Source organism: Berghia stephanieae, chromosome 15, assembly GCF_034508935.2.
Source record: "Berghia stephanieae isolate SIO BIC M18660-M18661 chromosome 15, UCSD_Bste_1.3, whole genome shotgun sequence".
NCBI lineage: Eukaryota > Metazoa > Mollusca > Gastropoda > Nudibranchia > Aeolidiidae > Berghia > Berghia stephanieae.
In genome coordinates this window covers 2,529,814-2,555,260 of record NC_088374.1, presented here as the reverse complement: position 1 = coordinate 2,555,260, position 25,447 = coordinate 2,529,814, and the positions used below count along the sequence as shown (strand labels likewise).

General features: G+C 36.7%; 1 protein-coding gene across 1 annotated transcript in view; it reads right to left on the bottom strand.

The window, feature by feature from the left end:
* The window catches only part of LOC144960707 (dymeclin-like), a 60,342-nt gene that overhangs the window by 15,652 nt on the left and 19,243 nt on the right, over positions 1-25,447 (bottom strand). Inside the window, exons 5-8 of the mRNA XM_078893997.1 lie at positions 22,703-22,828; positions 20,331-20,464; positions 18,457-18,645; positions 1,091-1,272 (exon numbers count right to left, since the gene is read on the bottom strand). Coding sequence (XP_078750123.1) covers positions 1,091-1,272; positions 18,457-18,645; positions 20,331-20,464; positions 22,703-22,828 — 631 coding nt within the window. The remainder of the gene's footprint in view (positions 1-1,090; positions 1,273-18,456; positions 18,646-20,330; positions 20,465-22,702; positions 22,829-25,447) is intronic.

Genomic DNA, 25,447 nt, shown 5'->3' with positions numbered 1-25,447 from the left:
CCTGACGATGGCTAATTAGGCCTGAAACATTAAAGTAGACTGTCTCAAACATTGTGGTAAATATTAAAATAATATATATATATATAAAGACATCGTGGTAAATATTACAATAATTATTCATTCCATTGTTACATATCGAGCACTATTTGTTTTGTTTTTTTGTTTTTTTGTTGCTTTAGGTCTCTTCCAACACAATTGAGGTCATATGAGAGACCGCTGAAACAAAAAAACAAGCAATCTAACAAAAATAGTACAAATGTAAATCAAAATCATAACCTAAAGATATCATAAGCTAAATTACAAATAACCAAGAACAAACAGGCAGAAGATTTACAGAAAAAAAAATATCCCCTGTCTAAAATACAATCACAAACCAAAGAAGCAGGATAGGCTAGTAAAGAGAAGAAGAAACGACATCACTATCGGATCGTACACCCATGCGAACATCATAGGTATATGATTCAAGGGTGATGCTCCCATCCAACCACCCGCGATTCAATATATATATATATATATAGGCGCCTATATTATTATGACAATATAATATAAATATATATATATATACATTCTGTGTTTACTTGAGAAAGGCCAAAGGCCGAAAGGCCGTTTGTTTTGTGTTGTTCATTCATGAGTCAGATTTACTCCCTTTATCTTTATCTCCATTCTATTGACTCATTTAGGCACCTCTATTTTATTAGTTCATTTTACATCTGAGTACTGCGAGAGAATGTGAGTAAAGATCCTTTTCCAAGAACTCAACTATGCGCTGAGCAAAGCTCGAACCCAGTACCTTCCGATCCGAAGCGAGTGTCATACCACAAGGCCATATAGCTGCGCAAAAAAAAAAAAAAAAAAAAAAAAAAACGAAGAGAAAAAAAAAACCGAAGAGAAAATTTTTTTTTTAAAATCCCGAAGAGAAAAAATAAAAAAACGAAGAGAAAAAAAAAAACCGAAGAGAAAAAAAAAAAAAACCGAAGAAAAAAATTTAAAAAAAAAACCCGAAGAGGAAAAAAAAAAAAAACGAAGAGAAAAAAAAAAACGAAGAGAAAAAAAAAAAAAAAAAACGAAGAGAGAAAACAAAAAAAAGTACCAGCTGGTCGATGTTAGTCCTGGATAGGATGAAAGCCCTCATGTTGGCGTTTTGATGGATGAGCAGATAGAGCAGCAAGGTGGTCTGGTCGTCGTGCAGTGTCAGGCATAAAACTCTGTACAGTTTGGACAGGTCCAGCTTGAAGGTGGACGCAAGGTGGGTCGGGGACGAGCCTCTGGAATCTGTCAAGTAGTCGGAGTAATAATAGAAGTGATGATGATGATGATGATGATGACGAGGAGGAGGAGGAGGATAATAATAATGATAATAATTATAATAATGATAATAATAATAATAATAATAATAATATAATAATAATAATAATAATAATATAATAATAATAATAATAATAAATAATAATAATATAATAATAATAATAATAATAATAATAATAATAATAATAATAATAATAATAATAATAATAATAATAATAATAATATAAAATAATATAATATATAATATAATAATAATAATAATAATAATAATAATAATAAATAATAATAATAATAATAATATATAATAATAATAATAATAATAATAATAATAATAATAATAATAATAATAATAATAATAATAATAAAATTAATAATAATTATAATAATAATAATCAGGGCTGAGAATGACTGGTCACAAAAAAGGAGGAAATTTTTCATCATGAAGATCATGACCCATCCATGCGACCATAACCTATAAATTTGAATTTCACTAAAATCAGGGGTGAGAATGACTGGTCACTAAAAAAGAGGACATTTTTCACGCTAAGATCAAGAAGCATCCATGTAAAAATAACCTATAAATTTAAATTTAATTAAAATATATTGTGATGCAATCCACAATGTATCTCGCAGCAATTTCTGACACCACTCGGAGGAATTTCAAAAACTGAAAGTGTAATTATAACATGGTGGTTGTAGTAATGGTAGTCGTAGGTATGATGATGTGGTGGTGGTTGTAGTAGTTGTGGTACGGATGATGTGGTGATGGTTGTAGTAGTAGTGGTAGTATGATTAAGTTAACGAATGTTTCATGTTGGCAATTGCCAGGAAATTAACATTTAATTGAATCATATGTGTGTGTGTGTGTGTGTGTGTGTGTGTGTGTGTGTGTGTATCACTGTTAATTATAGGAAGATGAAAAATGAAAACATATTGAGGCTAAAGAACTGGGTGCTCTTTACTGATTTGTGTGTGTATGTGTGTGTGTGTGTGGGGGAGAGAGAGAGAGAGAGAGAGAGAGAGAGAGGAGAGAGAGAGAGAGGAGAGAGAAGAGAGAGAGAGAGCTCAAAGTAAATCTAGTGATGAGGACAGAACGATGGTAGTGAAAAATTAATGAGGTAAGATCTGAGTGAACTTTATTGATTTCTATGTAATGTGCATATGTTCATGTGTGTGTATGACAGTTAGGTAGACAGAGAGAGAGAGAGAGGAGAGAGAGAGAGAGGAGAGAGAGAGAGAGAGAGAGAGGAGAGAGGAGAGAGGGAGAGAGAGAGAGAGATTGAAGTCAAGGGGTTTGTGATGACCTGTTATTGGTAAGTAGTGGAGGATGAACATGAAAACTAATCGGGACTAAACAAATAAGTGTGCTTTATTGATTTGTGTGTCTATGAGTGTTTGTGTAAAGAAAGATAGATGGATAGAGAGTGAGAGAGTTTTTGGCTATTAGTTCGAAGGGTTTTACGGCGCTTGCTTTACTTTTACTTGTAGGTCATTTCAGCACCACTTAAAAGGTAAAAATGGGGCTGTAAAAAAATATAGATTTAAGTAAGATCAAAAGTAACGGAGAAAAGGTGAGACTGGTTTAAATAGGTGACTTCAAACTAACTACATTGATAGTTTGATCTTGGAGTCCGTTTGTGAGAAAAGGACACCAAGATCAAACTATCAATGTAGTTAGTTTAAAGTCAAATAAAAGTTTCACCAAGACACAAGCACAGAATCCTTAAGAGCGTAATACAAAATTTAGAACAACAAATCTAACGTCACACAAAAGAGAGATGATTTACGAGGACAAACACATCATCTCCCAAAAACCATGACTATACATTTAATTGCTTCCCTCCCTGCCAATGAATCTTGCCGGCCAGGAAAAGGATCAAGCCAAGACAAAGACAGAAAGCAATTCTGATCTATGCAAGTAAAGATCCCACCAGGAAGATGATGTGATAGTGGTGCTTGCACTAGAGGTGGTACTGATTATAATGATGACAGTGATGATGTGGTTGTGGAGATGGTGTTACTGATGATAATGTGATAGTTGCTTTTGTAGTGGAGATGGTCATGATGTCATGATGGTTCAGGAGTGAGAATGACGGGTCACGAAAATGGAGGAAATTTTTCAGCGAATAGTTCAAGACCCATCTATGTGACGATAACGTAAAAATTTGAATTTCATTAAAGTCTACTGAGATGCAATCCAAAATGCGTCTCGCAATAATTTCTAACACCACTTGGAGGAATTTCAAAAGTTGAAAGTGTAATTACACTTTAGGCGGAAGATTCTCAGCCCTGGACCATGGGGAGGGAGTGGCAATGATAATGGACAAATGCCTTTGCCTATACTCTACAATGATTGCTTAGCTATGGCCTCAATACCCATTTTCTCTAGTGTGCTAGTGCTATAACAAAAGTAAAAACTAACGTGCTCACGTGCGCCTGTGAGTGTTTGCGTCATATTATGGTGACATACTCGTAAGGTTCAGTGAATCTTCCACCCACTACACACTCGACTAATATGACAGCCGGTGTTGTTTCGTGATTGCGCAATGAGGACACTAAATGATGGAGATTGGGGAGAGGGGTGGAGGGGGTTGAGAGACTCCCTGTCTATCTTAGCCTTTGTCGTAGAGATCCATATTGATTAGTTTATCTTATCTGGACTAGCTCAGAGACGGAGTTTATCTTAAACGTTTTGAATTACGAATGATATGGAGCAGAAAAATCGGGAATAGCCTCAGAGTTTATTTTAAACAAGAGTTGATTTCAACGTAGTTTTAAAGGGACTGCAGTGTAATTAATTGAGTTGCTTTCGACAGCTGTTTCGTTTCAAGTATGTGTATTTGTTTTTTGAAGGGTTTGTTTTATGGTAACACGGAGAGAGGGAGAGAGTGAGAGAGAGAAGGAGATAGAGAAGGAGGGAAAGGGAGAGAGAGATAATGAGGGAGAGAGAGAGAGGGAGAGGGAGAGAGAGAGAGAGGGAGAAACAAAGAGAAAAAGAGAGAGTCAGAGAGGGGGAGACAGAGAAAAAAGAAAGAGTGAGAGGGGGAGAATGAGAGAGAGAGGGGGGAGAGGGAAGGTGGGAGAGAGAGAGAGAGAGATAGAGAAGGAGAGAGAGAGAGGGGGGGGGAGGGAAGTAGAGAGAGGGAAGGTGGGGGAGAAAGAGAGAGAGAGAGAGGAAGAGAATGACAAAACAAAACCCTATGTTGCATCAGATAGAGCGTTTGAATGGAAATACACTTTTCGTTACTTGCGCCTCTATGTGGTCTTGTGGTGAAACATAGCTATTGGATCGGAAGGTCCTGAGTTCGAGCCGCGCTCGGCGCATAGTTGAGTCCTTGGAAAAGACTCTTTACTCACATTCTCTCGACGCAATCATGTGTAAAATGAGTACCTGGCCGTTTACAGCGTTGAATCTTTCGAAAAAAAAATTGTAATATCGCCTGAAAGGAGTCTTGTCACATAATAATTGTTGCTGTTGGACACGGACCCAATGTAAAGCGCTTTGACACGTTTATTGGATATTGCCCTGTATAAAAAGCTCAATTTTTTTGTTTTGCTATAAAATGATGTACCAAGTACATAATTGACACAAGGGATAGGCATCAGCATCATCGTAATCGTTACATCATCATCATCTCATCATCATCATCATCATCATCATCATCATCATCTCATCTCATCATCATCATCATCACCATCATCATCATTCATCATCATCTCATCATCATCATCATCATCATCATCATCATCATCATCATCATCATCATCATCATCATCATCATCATCATCATCATCATCATCATCATCATCATCATCATCATCATCATCATCATCATCATCATCATCTCATCATCATCATCATCATCATCATCATCATCATATCATCATCATCATCATATCAACATCATCATCATCATCATCATCATCATCATCATCATCATCATCATCACCATCATGGTCATCATCACCATCATCATCATCATCATCATCACCATCATCATCATCATCATCATCATCATCATCATCATCATGGTCATCATCATCATCATCACCACCATCATCATCATCATCATCATCAACATCATCATGGTCATCATCATCATCATCATTATCATCATCATCATCATCATCATCATCATCATCATCATTATCATCATCACCACCACCACCATGACCCACAGTGATAAGTAATACTATATTTGATTTACTTGTTTACCTACAGTAATCTGATTTTATTGATTTTGTTGATTCACATTTGCTCATATGGTGTGTGTGTGTGTGTGTGTGTGTGTGTGTGTGTGTGTGTGTGTGTGTGTGTGTGTGTGTGTCTGTGTGTCTGTGTTTTCATGAGTGTGTGGAGCGTCGGATCCATCTGTAATAGACACCTAGATAACCATGCCCCTCGGACAGTTGTCATAATGTAGTCCATGGCAGTGATTGATAAACATAGCAAACTACACAGGTTTTAGTATTATCGATGGTATAAGTAAAATACCCACTGTTCTACCGCTCGATCAGTTGAACCAACACAGAAAACAACTAGAAAACTTTAACGTTTATAATCTGATCGAGAAAATCGTGTGATATCAAGTCACCTATTTTGTGGTGTAGAAAAACAATAACAATGATCAGAGAGATGTCGATTTTATTCAAGCTATTATTTATAAATAGCCAACTATGTTTGTCCGAGCACGTGTGAAGATATGTCACGAATTCCATGTTTTGATTGGTCAAAAATCCACTGGTTAATTCTAACGGTCAACGAGCATTTTATCAATTAGGAAGTGGGCGCTAGCCTATATACTCGACTATCGTCTTGTGATGTCATGTTATATAAGCAATGCAGTCGCCCAACCTCCTGACATATTTTAAATTGGGCTCTCTTCTTTGCTTTGTGTCCTTGAGTAAGACAGATAACTCTATTCAACTCCAACTCCAGTAAATAATTTTAAACGTAATTTCTCATACAGCGCAATATTTATATACTGTGCATAAATCGCATTACACGGGGGAGAACAAGCCGTAGCTTCAACGACACTTGGCGTATAGAGCAAATTATAACTTCTGCTTGGTGTCATGCTTTTGAATTTATTCGACAACGACAACGGTGTTACTAATATGAAACTCGTGTATGGTGAGAAAGTGTTAGTTAAGACTTTTCCATAGATCAACGTGACGTATTTGATGAAACCCCGGCCATTTATTTACCACTTTCTCAAACTGCTCATACTTAAATTAAATAGGATTTTAGTTTAGATACACATGACCTACTTATCGATTTCGTGGATGAGACCATCAGGGGTGAGAATGACTGGTCACAAAAAAGGAGAAAATTTTTCATCATGAAGATCATGGCCCATCCATGCGACCATAACCTATAAATTTGAATTTCACTAAAATCAGGGGTGAAAATGACTGGTCACTAAAAAGGAGGAAATTTTTCAGCGCTAAGATCAAGAAGCATCCATGCAAAAATAACCTATAAATTTAAATTTCATTAAAATATATTGTGATGCAATCCAAAATGTGTCTCGCAGCAATTTCTGACACCACTCGGAGGAATTTCAAAAACTGAAAGTGTGATTATAACATGGTGGTTGTAGTAATGGTAGTCGTAGGTATGATGATGTGGTGGTGGTTGTAGTAGTTGTGGTAGGGATGATGTGGTGATGGTTGTAGTAGTAGTGATAGTCGCCACATCTCCCTTATTCACAGATTCACTAATGCCCACCTCCCCTTGTTTCAAGTTGACCAGAGACGCCAACTTAAAATTTGGCTCACATAAATTTCAGAAACAATTCCGAAGAATTTCAATGCTTAAACAGGAATTTCTGCAAACTAAATATAATCTATTGAGATCTATAATCATCCCAATACCCCTTGTTTCAAATCAAGTAAAGTTCCAAAACCAATTTCATTATGACGTATAAAATATAAAAATTAATGCTAGGGTTGGTGGTAATAATGATATGATGGTGGATGTTGTACTGGTGGCAGTAATGATAATGATGATGTATGTGGTTGTGGTGGTTGCAGAAGTGGTGGTGGTGATATTGTTGTGTTGGAGGAGGTTGTAGTAGTGGTGGTAATGATGTGGTAGTGGTTGTTGTTTTAATGGTGATAGTGTTTTGATGTCGTCGTCGTGGTGGTGGTATTGATGGTGATGATGATGATGTGGTGGAGGTAGTTGTAGTAGTAGTAGTGGTGGTCCTTCATGAAATGATGGTGTGGCGATGGTGGTGGTTGTAGTAGTAGTAGTAGTAGTAGTAGTAGTAGCAGTAGTAGTAGTAGTAGTAGTAGTAGTAGTAGTAGTAGTAGTAGTAGTAGTAGTAGTAGTAGTAGTAGTAGTAGTAGTAGTAGTAGTAGTTGTTGTTGTTGTTGTAGTAGTGGCAGTGATGATGATGATGATTATGATGATGATGATGATGATGATGATGATGATGATGATGATGATGATGCTGATGGTGGTGGTGATAAGGTGTGTACTTGGAGATTAAAAGAGAGATTGATAGCTGATGTGAAAAGGATATGATCCACTTTATAGATTTAAGTTTGTCTGACAGAAGGACAGATAGAGTGTGTTTGTGTGTGTGTGTGTGTGTGTGTGTTGTGTGTGTGTGTGTGTGTTTGTGTGTGTGTGTGAGATAGAGAGAGACAAACAGGGGGAGAGAAAGAGAAAAATATGAGAGAGAGAGAGAGAGAGAGAGAGAGAGAGAGGAGAGAGAGAGAGAGAGAGAGAGAGAGAGAGAGAAAGAGAGACTGCTCCAATTGAATATAGTGATAGGTACAGAAAGGTTAGGTTAAAGTATTGAGTGAACGTTATTGTTATGTGTGTTGTGTTTTATTTGTTAATCGTAAGTATTAAGTTAACGTATGTTTCATGTTGGAAATTGCCAGAAATTTAACATTTAATTGAATCATATGTGTGTATGTGTGTATCACTGTTAAGTATAGGAAGATGAAAAATGAAAACATATTTAGGCGAAAGAACTGGGTGCTCTTCACTGATTTGTGTGTGTGTGTGTGTGTGTGTGTGTGAGGGAGGGAGGCAGAGAGAGAGAGAGAGAGAGAGAGAGAGAGAGAGAGAGAGAGAGAGAGAGAGAGAGAGAGAGAGAGAGAGAGAGAGAGAGAGGCCCAAAGTAAACTAGTGATGAGTACAGAACGATGAAAGTGAAAAATTAATTAGGCTAAAGAACTGAGTGAACTTTATTGATTTCTATGTGAACGTGCATATGTGTCATGTGTGTGTATGATAGTGAGAGAGAGAGAGAGAGAGAGAGAGAGGAGAGAGAGAGAGAGAGAGAGGGGAGAGAGAGAGAGAGAGAGAGAGAGAGAGAGAGAGAGAGAGAGAGAGAGAGAGAGGAGAGAGAGAGAGAGAGAGAGAGATTGAAGTCAAGGTGTTTGTGATGACCTGTTATTGGTAAGTAGTGGAGGATGACCATGGAAGCTAATCGGGACTAAACAAATAAGTGTGCTTTATTGATTTGTGTGTCTATGAGTGTTTGTGTAAAGAGAGATAGATGAATAGAGAGAGAGAGAGAGAGAGAGAGAGAGAGAGGAGAGAGAGAGAGAGAGAGAGAGAGAGAGAGAGAGAGAGAGAGGAGAGAGAGAGTTTTGAGCTATTTGTTCGAAGGGTTTTTACGGCGCTTGCTTCACTTTTACTTGTAGGTCATTTCAGCACCACTTAAAAGGTAAAAATGGGGCTGTAAAAAAATATAGATTTAAGTAAGATCAAAAGTACCGGAGAAAAGGTGAGACTGGTTCAAATAGGTGACTTCAAACTAACTACATGTGAGAAACGGACTCCAAGACCAAACTATCAATGTAGTTAGTTTAATTTACATTTAATTGCTTCCCTCCCTACCAATGAATCTGGCCGGCCAGGAAAAGGATCAAGCCAAGACAAAGACAGAAAGCAATTCTGACCTATGCAAGTAAAGACCCCACCAGGAAGATGATGTGATAGTGGTGCTTGCACTAGAGGTGGTACTGATTATAATGATGACAGTGATGATGTGGTTGTGGAGATGGTGTTACTGATGATAATGTGATAGTTGCTTTTGTAGTGGGGATGGTCATGATGTCATGATGGTTCAGGAGTGAGAATGACGGGTCACGAAAATGGAGGAAATTTTTCAGCGAATAGTTCAAGACCCATCTATGCGACGATAACGTAAAAATTTGAATTTCATTAAAGTCTACTGAGATGCAATCCAAAATGCGTCTCGCAATAATTTCTGTCACCACTTGGAGGAATTTCAAAAGTTGAAAGTGTAATTACAACATATTGTACTTGCAGTTAAAAAAGGTAGCGGTAGGGATGATGATGCAGTGGTGGTTGTAGTAGGGTCGTGATAAGGATGATGATATGGTGGTTGTAGTTGTAGAGGTGTTGGGAATGATCGTGTGGTGGTGGTTGTAATAGTTGTGGAAGGGATCATGTGGTGGTAGTATTAGTAGTGATAGTTGGGATGATGTGGTGGCGAAGGATGTAGTTGTATTGGTAATAGGAATGATGATGTGGTGGTGGTTGTTGTAGTAGTGGTTGTAGGGATCAGTGATGATAATGATAATTTGTAAAAAAAAGGATCAAAATCTCTCGGCCCGTCTGTCAAGCCCAAATCTAATGCAAAAAATAACACAGCTATTCATTGTTACTTAATATTACGTAATATATTACTAACTTCTAAAACACGTCTATTCTGATCACAGGATAATACTGACGTTTTGTAAATATAATTTTTAAAATTGTCATTTCCAATTAAAAATTTTAGAGCTCTATAATCCTTCCCACTATATCAAGAGATTATAATAAACTTTTGGCCAAAAGGAGGTATTCTTTTATACTACAAACAAGGCTAGTGTGTGTGTATTACTGCAACCTTGTGGTTATGCAGCTTATGATAAGAATCTTTAATCAATTGCAAAACATATTCCATCAAATGAGCGAATCTAAATCAAGCCTTTAAAAAAATTATTACTTAAATCGATCGGCCAAACTTACTGTTGTATTTTCTCTCTATTACAAAGTGATATCTATAAACATAATAATGTGAAGTTAGAAGGTTGGCTGAGAAATAAAATATGGAAAAGAAAGAAAGAAAAAGAGTGAGAGATAGATAGATAGATAGATAGATAGATAGATAGATAGATAGATAGATAGATAGATAGATAGACAAAGAGAGAGAGAGAGAGAGAGAGAGAGAAAGAGAGAGAGAGAGAGAGAGAGAGAGAGAGAGAGAGAGAGAGAGAGAGAGAGAGAGAGAGAGAGAGAGACCACTCTGATTTTTGTTTTAATTAGTAATTAGAGATAAGTTATAATGAATTCAATTGAATTCAGAACAAACAAACAAACAAACCAAAAAGGAGTACAAAGCTAAATGGTACAAAAATATTGACACCCATTTGCTCCATCCCCTTCCCTTTTGATCATCTTTTCATCCAAGGCCGTCATGGGTTAGTACCACTATTCACATTTGGCACCAGTGTGTCTAGACTAATGTCATGGGCATGGGAATGTCATCAAAAATCATGCAGCTGAGCAGAGGTGTCAAAAAACGACAAAAGACATTGGTGATTTTCAGCTAAATTACCTCTTAGCCGAAAATGTTTGACACGGCAAAAACAGTTGAAAATTTCAGAAAAATCCTTAAATTGCGGAATTCCGCGGAAGATTATCATCACTGAGGGATGATGGTGTGATGGTAGTTGTAGTAGTAGTGGTTGTAGCTGTAGTGGTGGTGATGGTCGGGATGATGATGTGGTGGTAGTTGTCGTAGGGATGGTGGTGGTGGTAGGGATGATGATGGGGGTGGTTGTAGTATTAATGGTGATAGGTAGGAATGATAATGTGGTGGTAGTTGTAGTAGTGATGGTGGTGGTGATAGAGATGATGATGTGGTGGTGGTTGTAGTAGTAATGGTGATAGGGATGTTGATGTAGTGGTTGTGGTGAGTCTTTTTAAAAGGCGGAATTGTAATGGTGATGGGCGGAGATAAAACACCGTTTAGGCGGAAATCCGCCTTTAGGCGGAAGATTCTCAGCCCTGAATAATAATAATAATAATAATAATAATAATAATAATAATAATAATAATAATAATAATAATAATAATAATAATAATAATAATAATAATAATAATAATAATAATTATAATAATAATAATTGTCACAGTAAAGGTTGTTCACAATTATCTTATTAAATTTTATTTTATTAAGAACTGAATTCATCTCACTCCAGTTATATTTCGGTAGGCTTAGATAAACTTTACCTTCTAATATTAGATCGTCTTTCCTTTTATAGCCTTCCCTCGAATTAATTTCTAATTAGTGAATACTTTTCGTTCTACATTCTGTCACGTAGCCACTTATTATAAAAGCTGATAGGTCTAACATTCTACACTCACTTCTCTCCACAATCTATGCCGGACGGCCAGTCGCTCTATTCCTTATATATACTGGAAGATTTTTATCTTTTGGGACTTTGTAGATATTATATCTACACCATTAAGACGCCGGAGCTTTTAACTTTGATTGTATAATCTTCAAGGATCAAACCCGAGCCCGCTGTCAAAGAATTACACAATAACCCCTTACCAATTGCCTGGAAGTGGAATTTTACGAGCCCGATCCTGTTATCAGAGGAATAGATCATCCAAGCCCATCAACTGCCTGGAAACGTAAACTTACAAACCTGACATATTATCATAAGTTATGTAAAATATTCATATCTCTATTTGTAACTGCCACGATCACTATTTATCTCTTTTAATTAAATTTCATCATTATTTTTATTTCATTGTAAACAAATCGTTAATTGTTTTTCATTTATAGTAACTAGTAAATTCTGGGGCCTCATTCTACATATATCTTTATGCATAGTCGAGTAGCTCTTTACTCACTTGAGACCATGACATTTTGGAGGGGACACATATAAAGAATTGAATTTATTTAGTTACATATATCTATTTCATCTAACTTTAAAGTTTAAATTGTAAAACTCTTAATTGCCCCACTTGATCATATTTTAATTGAACTCCCTATTTACAGGATTATTTTTTTTTTCTTTTTCATTTCTTCATTTAAATGGAATAGCAATTTATCCATTCATTCTTTCATTCAAATTGAATAGCATTTTATTGATTCATTCCTTCATTCATTTATTCATTTATAAATTATTCATTCATTCATTGTTCATTCATTTATTTATTCATTCATTCATTCATCCATTCATTCGTTTATTCACTCATTTATCCAATCATTCATACATTTATTCCTCCCTTCATTCTTTCATTCATACATTATCCATTCATTCATTCATCTATTCACTCAGTTTTTCATTCATTCATTCATTCCTTGTCCACTTTGTTATTATATCACTCATTTCATTTTGTTGTTTGCCTCATTCATGAATTGTTTTCAATATGTTTACATTCCATAACGATTCATTCACCTATCATCCAATCACTCAGTGTTGTGAACACATTTTGGAACTATTGTAAATCTTACGATATTTTATTGTTTTGTATTTCAGACATCACTGTTAAACACTCTTCAATGCCTAATTACAATTGTTGAACAACCATTGAACAAGAGAGAGGTCCCAGCCACGAACTGAGTTGGTAAATATATCCTTCATTATTCTCTTTTACATGAGTTGGGCATCACATAGTAACTATAGACATCGTGATTTGTTTTGCATAGTGATTTGTTTTAAATGCATTTTTGGCATATTACTGTTACCGAAAACCACTTATATATTATGTTCTGAAAAGTGAGTCTTTAAAAACTAAATAATAATAAAAGGAGTCGACTAGCCGTCGTGTTATATTTAGTGATAGATAACTTGGGATTATTTTGGCATCCTATTATTATCACACTCTAGTATATTAGCGTCATTGCGAATAATTGTACACAAACTAACGACGAGTCACACACATTGGTGATACATTTTTCGTCGTAACATAGTTTAGAGTACACGCGATTGACACATTGTTATTGACACAAGTCATAATAACTCCGCATTGTATTGACACATTGCTTTATAAGATATAACGATAAAAGGCATCAAATTCAACATACATAATAAGTTGAAATAAGAGAGAGAGATTTCTAAAAATAGAACAGTTCATTCCAGTAAGTGTAAATAAATAAAACAGTCAGTAACAGTATCCTGTCAATATAATATATATAAAATATCGTAACTAATTTATTGCAAAAATGGAAGCATATAAAAGATAATTAAGTCTCGCAAAGGACTTAGAAATACCCCAGGAAAGAATATTTTCATGGTGCGAAGAGAAAATAAAAGAAGAAAAAGAAGAAAGAATTCGTAGAGAAGAAAAAGAACACGAAGAAATAATTCGTAGAGAAGAAAATGAAGAAAGAATTCGTAGAGAAGAAAAAGAACACGAAGAAAGAATTCGTAGAGAAGAAAATGAAGAAAGAATACGTAGAGAAGAACGAGAAGAAAGAGTCCAAGAAAGGGAACTAAAAAGACAAATAGCTTTAGCAGAAGAAGAAACCAAAAGGACCCAAATGATGCTGGAAATTGAAAAAACAAAAACCGGTTATGAAAGAAAACATAATAATAGTGATGAATTTTTCGTGAAACTTCCACGCATGCCAACATACGAGGAACGCTCAGACTGTCTAGAATCCTTCTTACACCGATTCGAAGTTCAGGCTAAAGGTTATCGTTGGCCAGAAAGCAAATGGGCCACAGCCTTGATTAACTGCTTATCTGGAGAACCGCTAAAAGTTTTCTATACCTTGACAACTGAAGATGCAGATGACTATGGTAAAATTAAAGACGCTCTACTAAAAAGATTTAGATTAACGGAAGATGGTTACCAGGAAAGGTTTCACACTGCAAAACCGAAAGTGGAGAAGACTTTAATACATTCGTGAACCGAATTACTCAATTTCTAAATCGGTGGCTTGAGTTGGCAAACGTAAAACAAGACGACTTTGCAGGCCTTTACTATCTCACGCTGAAGAATCGAATCTATCAACCTTGCAACCCAGATTTAGTCACATTCTTTAAAGAGAGAAAGCCAGAAAACTTGGACAAATTAAAAATCTATGCAGAAAACTTTAACAGCGCACATCCATTGACACCCCTTAGCAGAACATTGAAGGAACCATACTACGCTGCCGCTGCTCAGAGTCCATGTACACCTAAAGTTCAATACTCAAATAGAACGAGCCGATCAATCACTCGGAACACGCAAGTGAAACAAGATGATCATAGTAACAAACCATGGAACAAACAGTTCAATAGAGACCATAGCCGATCCTATCAAAACAAAACAAGAAATAGCACTGACAATAATACTGAGTATAAGAAAACCAACAAACCTATAATTAAATGTCAATATTGTGGAATGAAAGGCCACACAGCAGACAAATGTTACAAAATCGTGGGATATCCAAAAGAAACTGCAAATGCATCACTCCAAACAAGTGTAAACAATCAGACACGAGTAATGTCAGGAGAAAATATAAATGTGTATTGCGTGAAAGGTATGTCACTTTTAACACAAACTCACAAGTCAGGATCGCTATTTTTTTGTGAAGGCAAAGCTAATGGAACTGATTGCAAAATATTGAGAGACACAGGATGCAGTACAGTAGGAATAAAAGCATCTTTGATCAATGACGAAGACAAAACTGGAAAAACGATACAATGCATCACATTCAGTGGCACAGTCGAAACCTTTGAAACAGCTAATGTGTACATAGAAACCCCATACTATACAGGAATAGTGGAATGCTGTATACTTCCCAACCCCGTCGCTGATGTTATTGTTGGCAATATAAAAGGTCTTAAAGACAACCCAACAGATGTAAAAGAATGGTCATTAACCCAAGAAACAGCTTGTCTAGCAGAAACAAGAAAGATGACTAAGACAACAGAGAAGCCAATGACTATTTCTCTTGAACCACAACAATTTGACAGGAACACGTTCATTGAAGAACAGAAAAAGGACCCGACTTTAACTTCATATTTCAATATCGCAAACAAAGGGACGAAATCAAAAGTTGAATACATCATTGAAAAAGATATTCTGTTCAGGTTACATAGGAAAAGAAACAAAATAGCTAAACAACTGGTCACGCCGAGTATTTACAGAAACAAAATCCTTGGAATAGCGCACGATTCAATAACTTCTGGACATCTTGGGAGCTCTTCCACATTGAAGAGAATATCCGAGAATTTCACATGGCCTGGAATTACTAAAGACGTCCGAGAATATGTGAAATCGTGTGACACATGCCAAAGAAGAGTCGCAAAAGGCAGAATACCGAGATTGCCATTAGAGACAACCCCAGTTATTGAAAAAGTTTTTCAAAAAGTTGCAATTGACATTATAGGCCCTTTAACAAAATCAGATAGAAACCATACACACATACTAACACTAGTCGATTACGCAACCAGGTGGCCAGAAGCGATAGCAACTACATCGGATCACATAGCTGAAGCATTGATGACAATTTTTACTAGAATAGGCATACCAAATGAGATACTGTCGGACAATGGACCCCAATTTACATCACATATGATGCATGAAACCATGAAACTCATGGGAATCCAACACTCATTCACAACTCCCTACCACCCCCAAGCAAATGGTCTTTGTGAAAGATTTAATGGCACTCTAAAGAATATGTTAAGAAAAGTGTCAGCAGAAAAACCAGATGATTGGGACAGATACTTACCAGCAATCCTATTTGCATATAGAGAAATACCCCAAGAATCTACAGGCTACTCCCCATTTGAGTTGATGTATGGACGATCACCTCGCGGCCCGATCAATATAGTAGCCGACATTTGTAAAGGGAATGAGGAGGACAATAACGAAATTATGTTTGCTTACGAATATGTAAGAAACCTGAAAGACAGAATAGAGGACACGTGTAAGCTAGCACAGGAATCCGTCACTAAAAAAGCAGAGAAATACAAGGAATACTCTGTTCGCAAAAGCAAATCAAGAAAATTTGAGATTGGTGACAAAGTACTAATACTCTTACCCGATGACTCGAGTAAACTTTTAGCTACATGGAAAGGACCATTCAAAATAACAGCAGTAAAATCTAATGTTAATTACGAGATTAAAATTAACAACACAACAAAGACATTCCATGCAAATATGCTAAAAAAGTATTTTGATAGAGACACAGTGTCGCAACCTATGTTTACTAATATCGAAGCTTCAAATGCAGGATCAATCATACCGTTGGTCATGAGACACAGACACCCGAGACAGAAAAACAAACAAAAATCGCACAATTGCAACCACCTAAGGCAAAAAAAAGAAGTACGCAAAGTACTTGGGCTCCTAAATTTTTACAGGAAATACATTTACAACTTCGCGCACATCGCGACAACCGCTAACAAATCTGACAAAGAATGGGTCACCGAACAAAATTGTTTGGACAGAAGCGTGTCAGAATAGCTTTAACCAATTAAAGGCATTACTCTGTTCAGAACCAATTCTTAAATTACCCGACATGTCAAAAGAATTTGTTGTAAGAACTGACGCGTCTGATAAGGGCATCGCAGGTGTACTATTACAGGAGCATGAGGGAACTCTAATGCCTTGCTTATATGCAAGCAGAAAATTATTGGACAGAGAATCACGATACTCTGTAATAGAGCGTGACGGACTAGCCATAGTCTTTGCTTTAAAGACATTCAGCAGATATCTACTGCTAAAAGAGTTTGTGGTCGAAACGGACCATAAACCACTCACGTACATAAGAAATACCAAAATGAATAATAGTAGAGTACTAAGGTGGAGTTATTTTTGCAAAATTACACTTTCAGTATCTCTCACATACCAGGTTGTGAAAATATTCACGCCGACCTACTTTCTCGATTAGTGTAAACACGTGAGAAGGGTATAACTTAACCTCTCATGCATACTGTTAGTTACCTCGAAAATTATGCCAAATCAGAACACACAAATTCGATAATTTTATTTGTAAACATGATGACCCAACTTAATGTAACATTGAGTATTGTTTGGATATATATACCATACCCATTCATGATTTGGGAAATCTTCTCTTTATCTATTATTGTTATGAATTTTCACTCATTTATGATTAATAATTGAAATGTCAATATTCCATTTACATTTTCATTCATTTCATATCATCGACTTAAATCATGCTTCATTGCCATCACTATTGTTTATCACAATGATTTGTAATCACATTGCCATCATGTTGTTCATCACAATGATTTGTAATCACAATCTTTCATTGTTATTGTCACCCATTCATATACCTACGTTAATATAAACATTTCCATGTCTAGTTAATAAATAATTTAATTGTAGCACAAATCATAACAATGGATTAATGCTAGAGTATCATGATAGTAAATTTACTTCCGTTTGTAAAATCTATCTTTCCCATAATGGTTAAAGAGTATATTTTAAACGTGGGTGGGGGTGTCACAGTAAAGGTTGTTCACAATTATCTTATTAAATTTTATTTTATTAAGAACTGAATTCATCTCACTCCAGTTATATTTCGGTAGGCTTAGATAAACTTTACCTTCTAATATTAGATCGTCTTTCCTTTTATAGCCTTCCCTCGAATTAATTTCTAATTAGTGAATACTTTTCGTTCTACATTCTGTCACGTAGCCACTTATTATAAAAGCTGATAGGTCTAACATTCTACCCTCACTTCTCTCCACAATCTATGCCGGACGGCAAATCGTTAATTGTTTTTCATTTATAGTAACTAGTAAATTCTGGGGCCTCATTCTACATATATCTTTATGCATAGTCGAGTAGCTCTTTACTCACTTGAGACCATGACATAATAATAATAATAATAATAAATAATAATAATAATAATATAATAAATAATAATATTAATAATAATAATAATAATAATAATATATAATAAATAATAATAATAATAATAATAATAATAATAATAATAAATAATATATAATAATAAATAATAATAATAATAATAATAATAAAATAATAATAAATAATAAATAATAATAATATAATAATAATAATAATAATAATAATAATAATAATAATAATAATAATAATAATAATAATAATAATAATAATAATAATAATAATAATATAATACATATAATAACATGATATATATTTACCCTCAGAATCTGTGAAGGAAAACAGCGCCTCTCTGTAGGGGTTGACCATTGACTTGTTACAAGTGCAGTGATTGGCTAGAATCATAATGAACAACAGGCTCTGATTAGCCAGGAGTGTATCGGACAGGTCAACCTCTGGCTTCTTTGGTTTGTTTCCCATGCCCAGGGTTACCACTGACCACAGGGAGGCTGTCATCATAAAGGAAAAGATCAAATTATAACTACAGCATTTAACAAAGTGCTTTGTGTTTTGTTTTTAAGGGTTTTACAGCACTCGCAACACATTAAGATGGTATCAGCGCCAGTAAAAAGGAAGAAAATGGGATAGTAAAAAGTTATAGAATTACAATTAAAGCATCCAAGAATAAGGCAGACAAAGGGAACTGGGAACAAATAGGGATCAGATGTAGTTTCCAAGAGCACACCACCAATGTACTTAGTTCGAGATCACCTATAAGTTGTTTTGTTTTTAAGGGTTTTAAGGCGTTTGCAACATATTTAGGTCAATCAGCGCCAGTAAAAAGAAGAAAATGGGATAGTAAAAACTTCTAGAATTACAATTAAAGCATCCAAGAATAAGGCAGACAAAGGGATCTGGGAACAAATAGGGATAAGATGTAGATTCTAAGAGCACACCACCAATGTACTTAGTTTGAGATCACCTATAGGTTGTTTTGTTTTTAAGGGTTTTAAGGCGTTTGCAACATATTTAGGTCAATCAGCGCCAGTAAAAAGAAGAAAATGGGATAGTAAAAACTTATAGAATTACAATTAAAGCATCCAAGAATAAGGCAGACAAAGGGATCTGGGAACAAATAGGGATAAGATGTAGATTCTAAGAGCACACCACCAATGTACTTAGTTTGAGATCACCTATAGGTTTGTTTGTTTTGTTTTTAAGGGTTTCACGGCACTTGCAACACATTAAGGTCGTATCAGCGCCCGTAAAAACAAGAAAATGGGACAGTAAAAAACTTCTAGAATTACAATTAAAGCACCCAAGAATAAGGCAGATAAATGGGGAATTGGTTCAAATAGGGAACAGATGTAGATTCCAGGAGCACACTATCAAAGTACCTAGTTTGAGATCACCTAAAAGTCTCATCCATACACAAGAACAGGTCCCCACTAAGAGGAATTCACTCACTGTATACAAAATATAATACGGTGCATAACAATGAGATGATTTACAAGGATAAAAATATCATTTCGCAATAATAACAATACATTTGACTGTTTCCCTCCCAGCCAGGGCCAGGACAAAACCAAGTAATCTCATTCCAAGACAAAGACAGAATGCATGTTGAAAAACAGGTATAAGGGGATGGAAGACCCAGTAAGTACCTCCCTGCCCACTATGGGAGGTCAGGAATCCCACCCAGACATAGGAGGATAGAAGACCCAGTAAGTACCTCCCTGCCCACTATGGGAGGTCAGGAACACCAATAGAAGACACAGTAAGTACCTCCCTGCCCACTATGGGAGGTCAGGAACCCCAGCCAATCAACAAAGTGGTCAACTTTTCACACGATTGCCAATTGGATTCAATAGTCTGTCACGTCGCCCAGCAATGGCCAGCAGCGTGGTTCTAAACAAAGAAAATTTGTACTTTTTATTCTTCATGCTGGCTAGAACTTTACATATGTCATGTGGTCAGAATGTATAAAAGTCAAAACATGATCATATTTGTAATGTTTTTCTCCTCTGGATACACTTTTATGCTCGTCGGAGATATATTTCATAAGGGCGTCCGCCATTGTTCCTATAGTGTAGAGTCAGTTACTAAGGTACCATGCGTCATTACGAGGGAAGTGACGTTACGACTGTTGAAGCATATTGTCCAAACATATCCTATCCTCTAACTATTTCCTTACAGGCTAAAGCAGCTGTTGCTTGATAGATGGCGCCACCGTCGTCGGAGTGACCTCTGTAGAGTTCAGGGGGACATTTCTCCTGGTTGATGTAATTCCACATCAGGGACTTCATCAGGGCTGGAGCGTGCATGGCACTGAATCAAAAATAGAAACGCACAAACAATCAATAGGGAATGAGATTAGCGGAAGAGTGGCGTCCCGTGATTGGACGTCACCGACGGAAAAGTTATTAGAGAGAGAACGTCATGTTGGTTGTGCGCATGCATCTGTCGTCCTCGCTTCCGGTGAAAGCGGCTTGAGACACTTCAAAACCAAATTGACGTCCTCTCTGTAAGGTGACGTCCAATCAAGGAACGCTACTCTTACGCTAATCTCATTCCCTATACGACGTTTTACAAAAAAATATTTGTTTGCTTTTGTTTTGTTTTGTTTATTTGTTTTTTAGGGGGAGGGGGGTAATAATTTTCTATCTACACTCTTCCTTTCTGCTGTTGTCTCTTATATTCCGTGCAGTGACATTGATAAGAAGGGGAGGGGGGGGGGAGGGGGGGGGGGGGGGGGAGGTATTTGTTCTTCTTTAAAATTATTTTAAATAGGTAATATAGAAGGGGGTAGGGAAGACAATTCATTTTCCACTTTACCTAGTTATTGGCAAACACTAAAAACAAAAAAAACTGTTCTCACCTCCTCCCCCCCCCCTTCCCCTCTTATCAATGTCACTGCACGGAATATAATAGACGACAGCGGAAAGGAAGAGTGTAAATAATAGAAAATTATTCCACCATAAGCGGATGGTTGGCAGCAGGTATATAGAATCCACGAGTACGGATAAATCTTCAACATCAGTCCTGTGGTGGGGGGGGAAGGGGAGGGGGATCACTCTTCACTTGAAAAAAAAAAAACCTTTAAAAATTTGTTTTGTTTTGTTTTTAAGGGGTTTACAGCACTAGCAGCACTTTAAGGTCATACCAGCGCCAGTAAAAATAAAGAAAATTGGATAGTAAAAACTTCTAGAATTACAATTAAAGCACCCAAGAAAAGGTAAGACAAAGGGGAATTGGTTCAAATAAGAAACAGAAGTAGATTCCATGAGCACACTATTAATGTACATAGTTTGAGATCATCCAAAAGTCTCATCCAGACACAAGCACAGGTCCCCACTAAGAGGAATACACTCAAATGGTTACAAATAATATATAATATGTATACAAAACATAATACAGTGCATAACAGAGAGATGATTTACAAGGTAAAAAATATTGTCCCAGCTAGGGTATCCGGCCAAGGCCAGAACAAAACCAAGTAATCTCATTCCAAGACCAAGACAGTAAGCGTGGTCGAAAACAGATATAGAGGGATGGAATAATAATAATATATCTTTAATGTCCCCCAAAAAAGTGGCAATTTGTCATTTGGTTACACATTTATAACAATACAATATTGACATAGACACACTCACACAAGATGCACACTAGTAACATAGTAGTTATCGTAAAAAAATAAAAAAAAACCCAAAAAAAACTGGCATCAACAACATCATCACCATCTTCATCATCATCATCACAACAACCTTCCTAATATTTTCGTTACAATCCTTCACTTTCACCATTCCCCTATAACACCATTCACCGTCTTCATCATACTCCATCTTATATTATTCCTGTAACAAGCAATGAGAGGGAAAGCTTGTGGTCCTCTCTCTCTCTCTCTCTCTCTCTCTCTCTCTCTCTCTCTCTCTCTCTCTCTCTCTCTCTCTCTCTCTCTCTCTCTCTCTCTCTCCCTCTCTCTCTCCCTCTCTCTCACAGTATGCATCTCCCTGCCTGCTATGGGAGGTCAGGAACCCCACCCAAGCACGGAATATAAGAGATACCACAGGAAAGGAAGACTGTAAATAGAAAATTTATTCCACCCAAAGTTGAAAGGTTGGCAGCATGTATGTAAAATCTACAAGTACGGAAAAATCTTCAACATCAGTCCTGGGGGTGGAGGGATCACATTTCACTTGCAGCTATGTGGTCTAGTGGTATGACACTCGCTTTCGGATCGGAAGATCCTGAGTTTGAGACTCACTCAGCGCATAGTTGAGTCCTTGGACAAGGCTCTTTTTTAGTCAGATTCTCTCACCATGCTCAGGTGTAAAATGAGTACCTGGCCGTAAACAAGTGTTGTCTCTGTCCAGTCCTAAATGTTAACTGTTGCTGTTGGCCAGGGACCCCTCGTAAAGCGCTTTGAGCAGAGTTAGTGGAAATTGCGCTATACAAAAGCTCAATTTTTTTAATTTAAAAAAAAAATAAAATAAAATAAATAATCTCTTAAAAATTGGGAAAATCCTGAGGTTGTTAGCTCTCGATTGCTGCGATTCAAAAACTCACCATCGTCCCTGCATTAAAATTCTATAGACAAGAAACTGGTTAGCAGGGCGGCTGTGGTACATCTGTATGGACAGCAGGACTAACAGAGTGTTCAACGTCTCCAAGTGTAATGCGTAAGTAAAATTTCTGGGGAGATGCAATCAAAAAGAGAGAGGATAAATGAAGAAAAAAAAAAAAAAAAAAATGAATGTGCATTTATATATAGAGCAATATTCACTCAATTTGCTAAAAGCCCTTTAAAGGGGGTTCTGAGACAACAGCAACACTGTAGGATGAGACATAACACCTGTAAGGCGATACAGTGGTGATTGCCTAAAAACGGAACTAACTTCTCTTCATATTATAATTCTAAATGCCAGCTGTTTAAAACGGAATTTGCCTAAATTCCCGCTTTGAAGAAAAATTTGACGAAAAAAAATAATAGAAAAGTAAACAAAGAAAAGAGAGAAAGAATTTCACTGCACAATCTAGAGAATTGATTTATTCCATATAGATAGTATGCACTTGGCTAACAAAGAAGGTCACAACATTGCCATCCGGAAGTATAACGGACCAACACACAAAACTATGTGTAACCTTAAACGTTTATAGTCTGATTAAAACAGTTAAGTGAGAATTGCTCATAAACGTGGATGGCCAAAAAACAATAACAAGGACACGAGTGACGTCAACTTCATTCTATCTATTTGCGAGGGTCTTATTTGACATCTAATAACGCAGTCCCAAATAACTTCACATCCGCTCCACCCTCACTATCTCCAGCCGTCTAAATCTCATTCCACGTCCCTCAAACTCTCTCCAAGTAGCGCTCCAATCAGCCTCTTAAGGTTTTATTTCGTTTTTAAGGGTTTTACGGCACTTGCAACACATTTAGGTCATATCAGCGCCAGTAAAAAGGAAGAAAATTGGATAGTGAAAAGATTCTAGATGTACAATTAAAAGAACTTGAGGAAAAAGTAAGACAGAGGGGAATTGGTTCAAATAGGGAACAGATGTAGATTCCAAGTGCACACTATCAGTGTACTAAGTTTGAGATCACCTAAATGTCTCACCCAGACATCAGCGCAAGATCCCACTATGAGGAATACAATCAATTGCTTACATTATACATTCAGAAAAACAAATATAACAATACACAACAAACAGATGATGTACAAGGAAAATAATATCACCTCTCAAAACAATAACTATGCATTTTACTATTCCCCTCCCAGCCAAGCACTACGGCCAGGGCAGGGCAAAACCGAGTAATCTCATTCCAAGACAAAGACAGAAAGCATATTGGAAAACAGATATAAGGGGAAAGAAGACACAGTAAGTGCCACCCTGCCCACTATGAGATCCATGGGTGCAAGCACCTGGACCTCAAAAAGCCTGCAAGTCTACTTATGACCAGACATATAATCTGAAAAAGCCTGCAAGATTCACGGATGCTGTGTTTTTGTCTGGGTCAACTTTCATTTTTTCTCTAATCAACTTCTGGTTCAAATTTAATAATATAACTATCACTTTCGGATCACCGCAGCATCGTGATTCAAAAGTTTCGCTTAATCTATGGACGTACCTGACCCGATTGTTGGGACCTAAACAAAGAAAAAAAAAAAAAATCAATCAAATCAAAATCGCAAAAAGCCGGCAACGTTTTTTTCGGTAATCCAATCGGCCGGCAGGCTGGCTGTAGCCGGCACTCTTGCACCCATGATCAGCTTCTTACAATTGACCCCCCCCCCCCCCCTTTCCAATTGGCTGATGAAAAAAGAACAATGTCCAGCAGCTGTCAATCATCAGCAAAGTAGGTCAAGTAAGCTCCTCCCACTCCAATCACAAAATACCCATAAATTAAATTGAGCTTCCATATAGTGCACTATCCACTAAACGTGCTCAAAGCGCTTTACAAGGGGTCCCTAAACAACAGCAACACTTAACATGTAGGACGAGACATGATGCCTGGTAGGCGATATTATAATTTTTTTCGAACAGAGACAACGCTGTTAACAGCCAGGTACTTATGTTACACCTGAGTACGGTGAGAGAATGTGAGTAAAGAGGCTTCTCCAAGGACTCAACTATGCCCTGAGTGAGGCTCGAACCCATGGACCTTTCGAAAGCGAGTGTCATACCACTAGACCACATAGCCACACAGACCCATGATATGATAGGCCTTGTAGCCCAGTCCATGGGACTTTTGATGTTATACAACCATAGAGCATCCTACCATCAACTACTACTTTTTTTTGTTGTTTGTTTGTTTGTTTTTAAGGGTTTTACGGCGCTTGCAACACATTTAGGTTATATCAGCGCCAGGAAAAAGGAAGAAAATGGGATAGTAAAAAGTTCTAGAATTACAATTAAAGCACCCAAGAAAAAGTAAGACAAAGGGGAACTGAGAACAAATAGGGATCAAATGTAGATTCCAAGAGCATACCACCAATGTACTTAGTTTGAGATCACCTACAAGTCTCATCCAGACACAAGCACAAAATCCAACAAAGAGGAATACACTCAAATGCTTACATTATACATTCAAAATAAAAATAATAATACATAACAGAGAGATGATTTACAAGGAAAAAAATATCATCTCCCAAAACAATAACTATGCATTTGACTGTTTCCCTCCCAGCTAGGACTCCGGCCAGAGCCAGTACAAAACCAAGTAATCTCATTCCAAGACAAAGACAGAAAACATGTTGGAAAATAGATATAAGGGGATAGAAGACACAGTATGTACCTCCCTGCCCACTA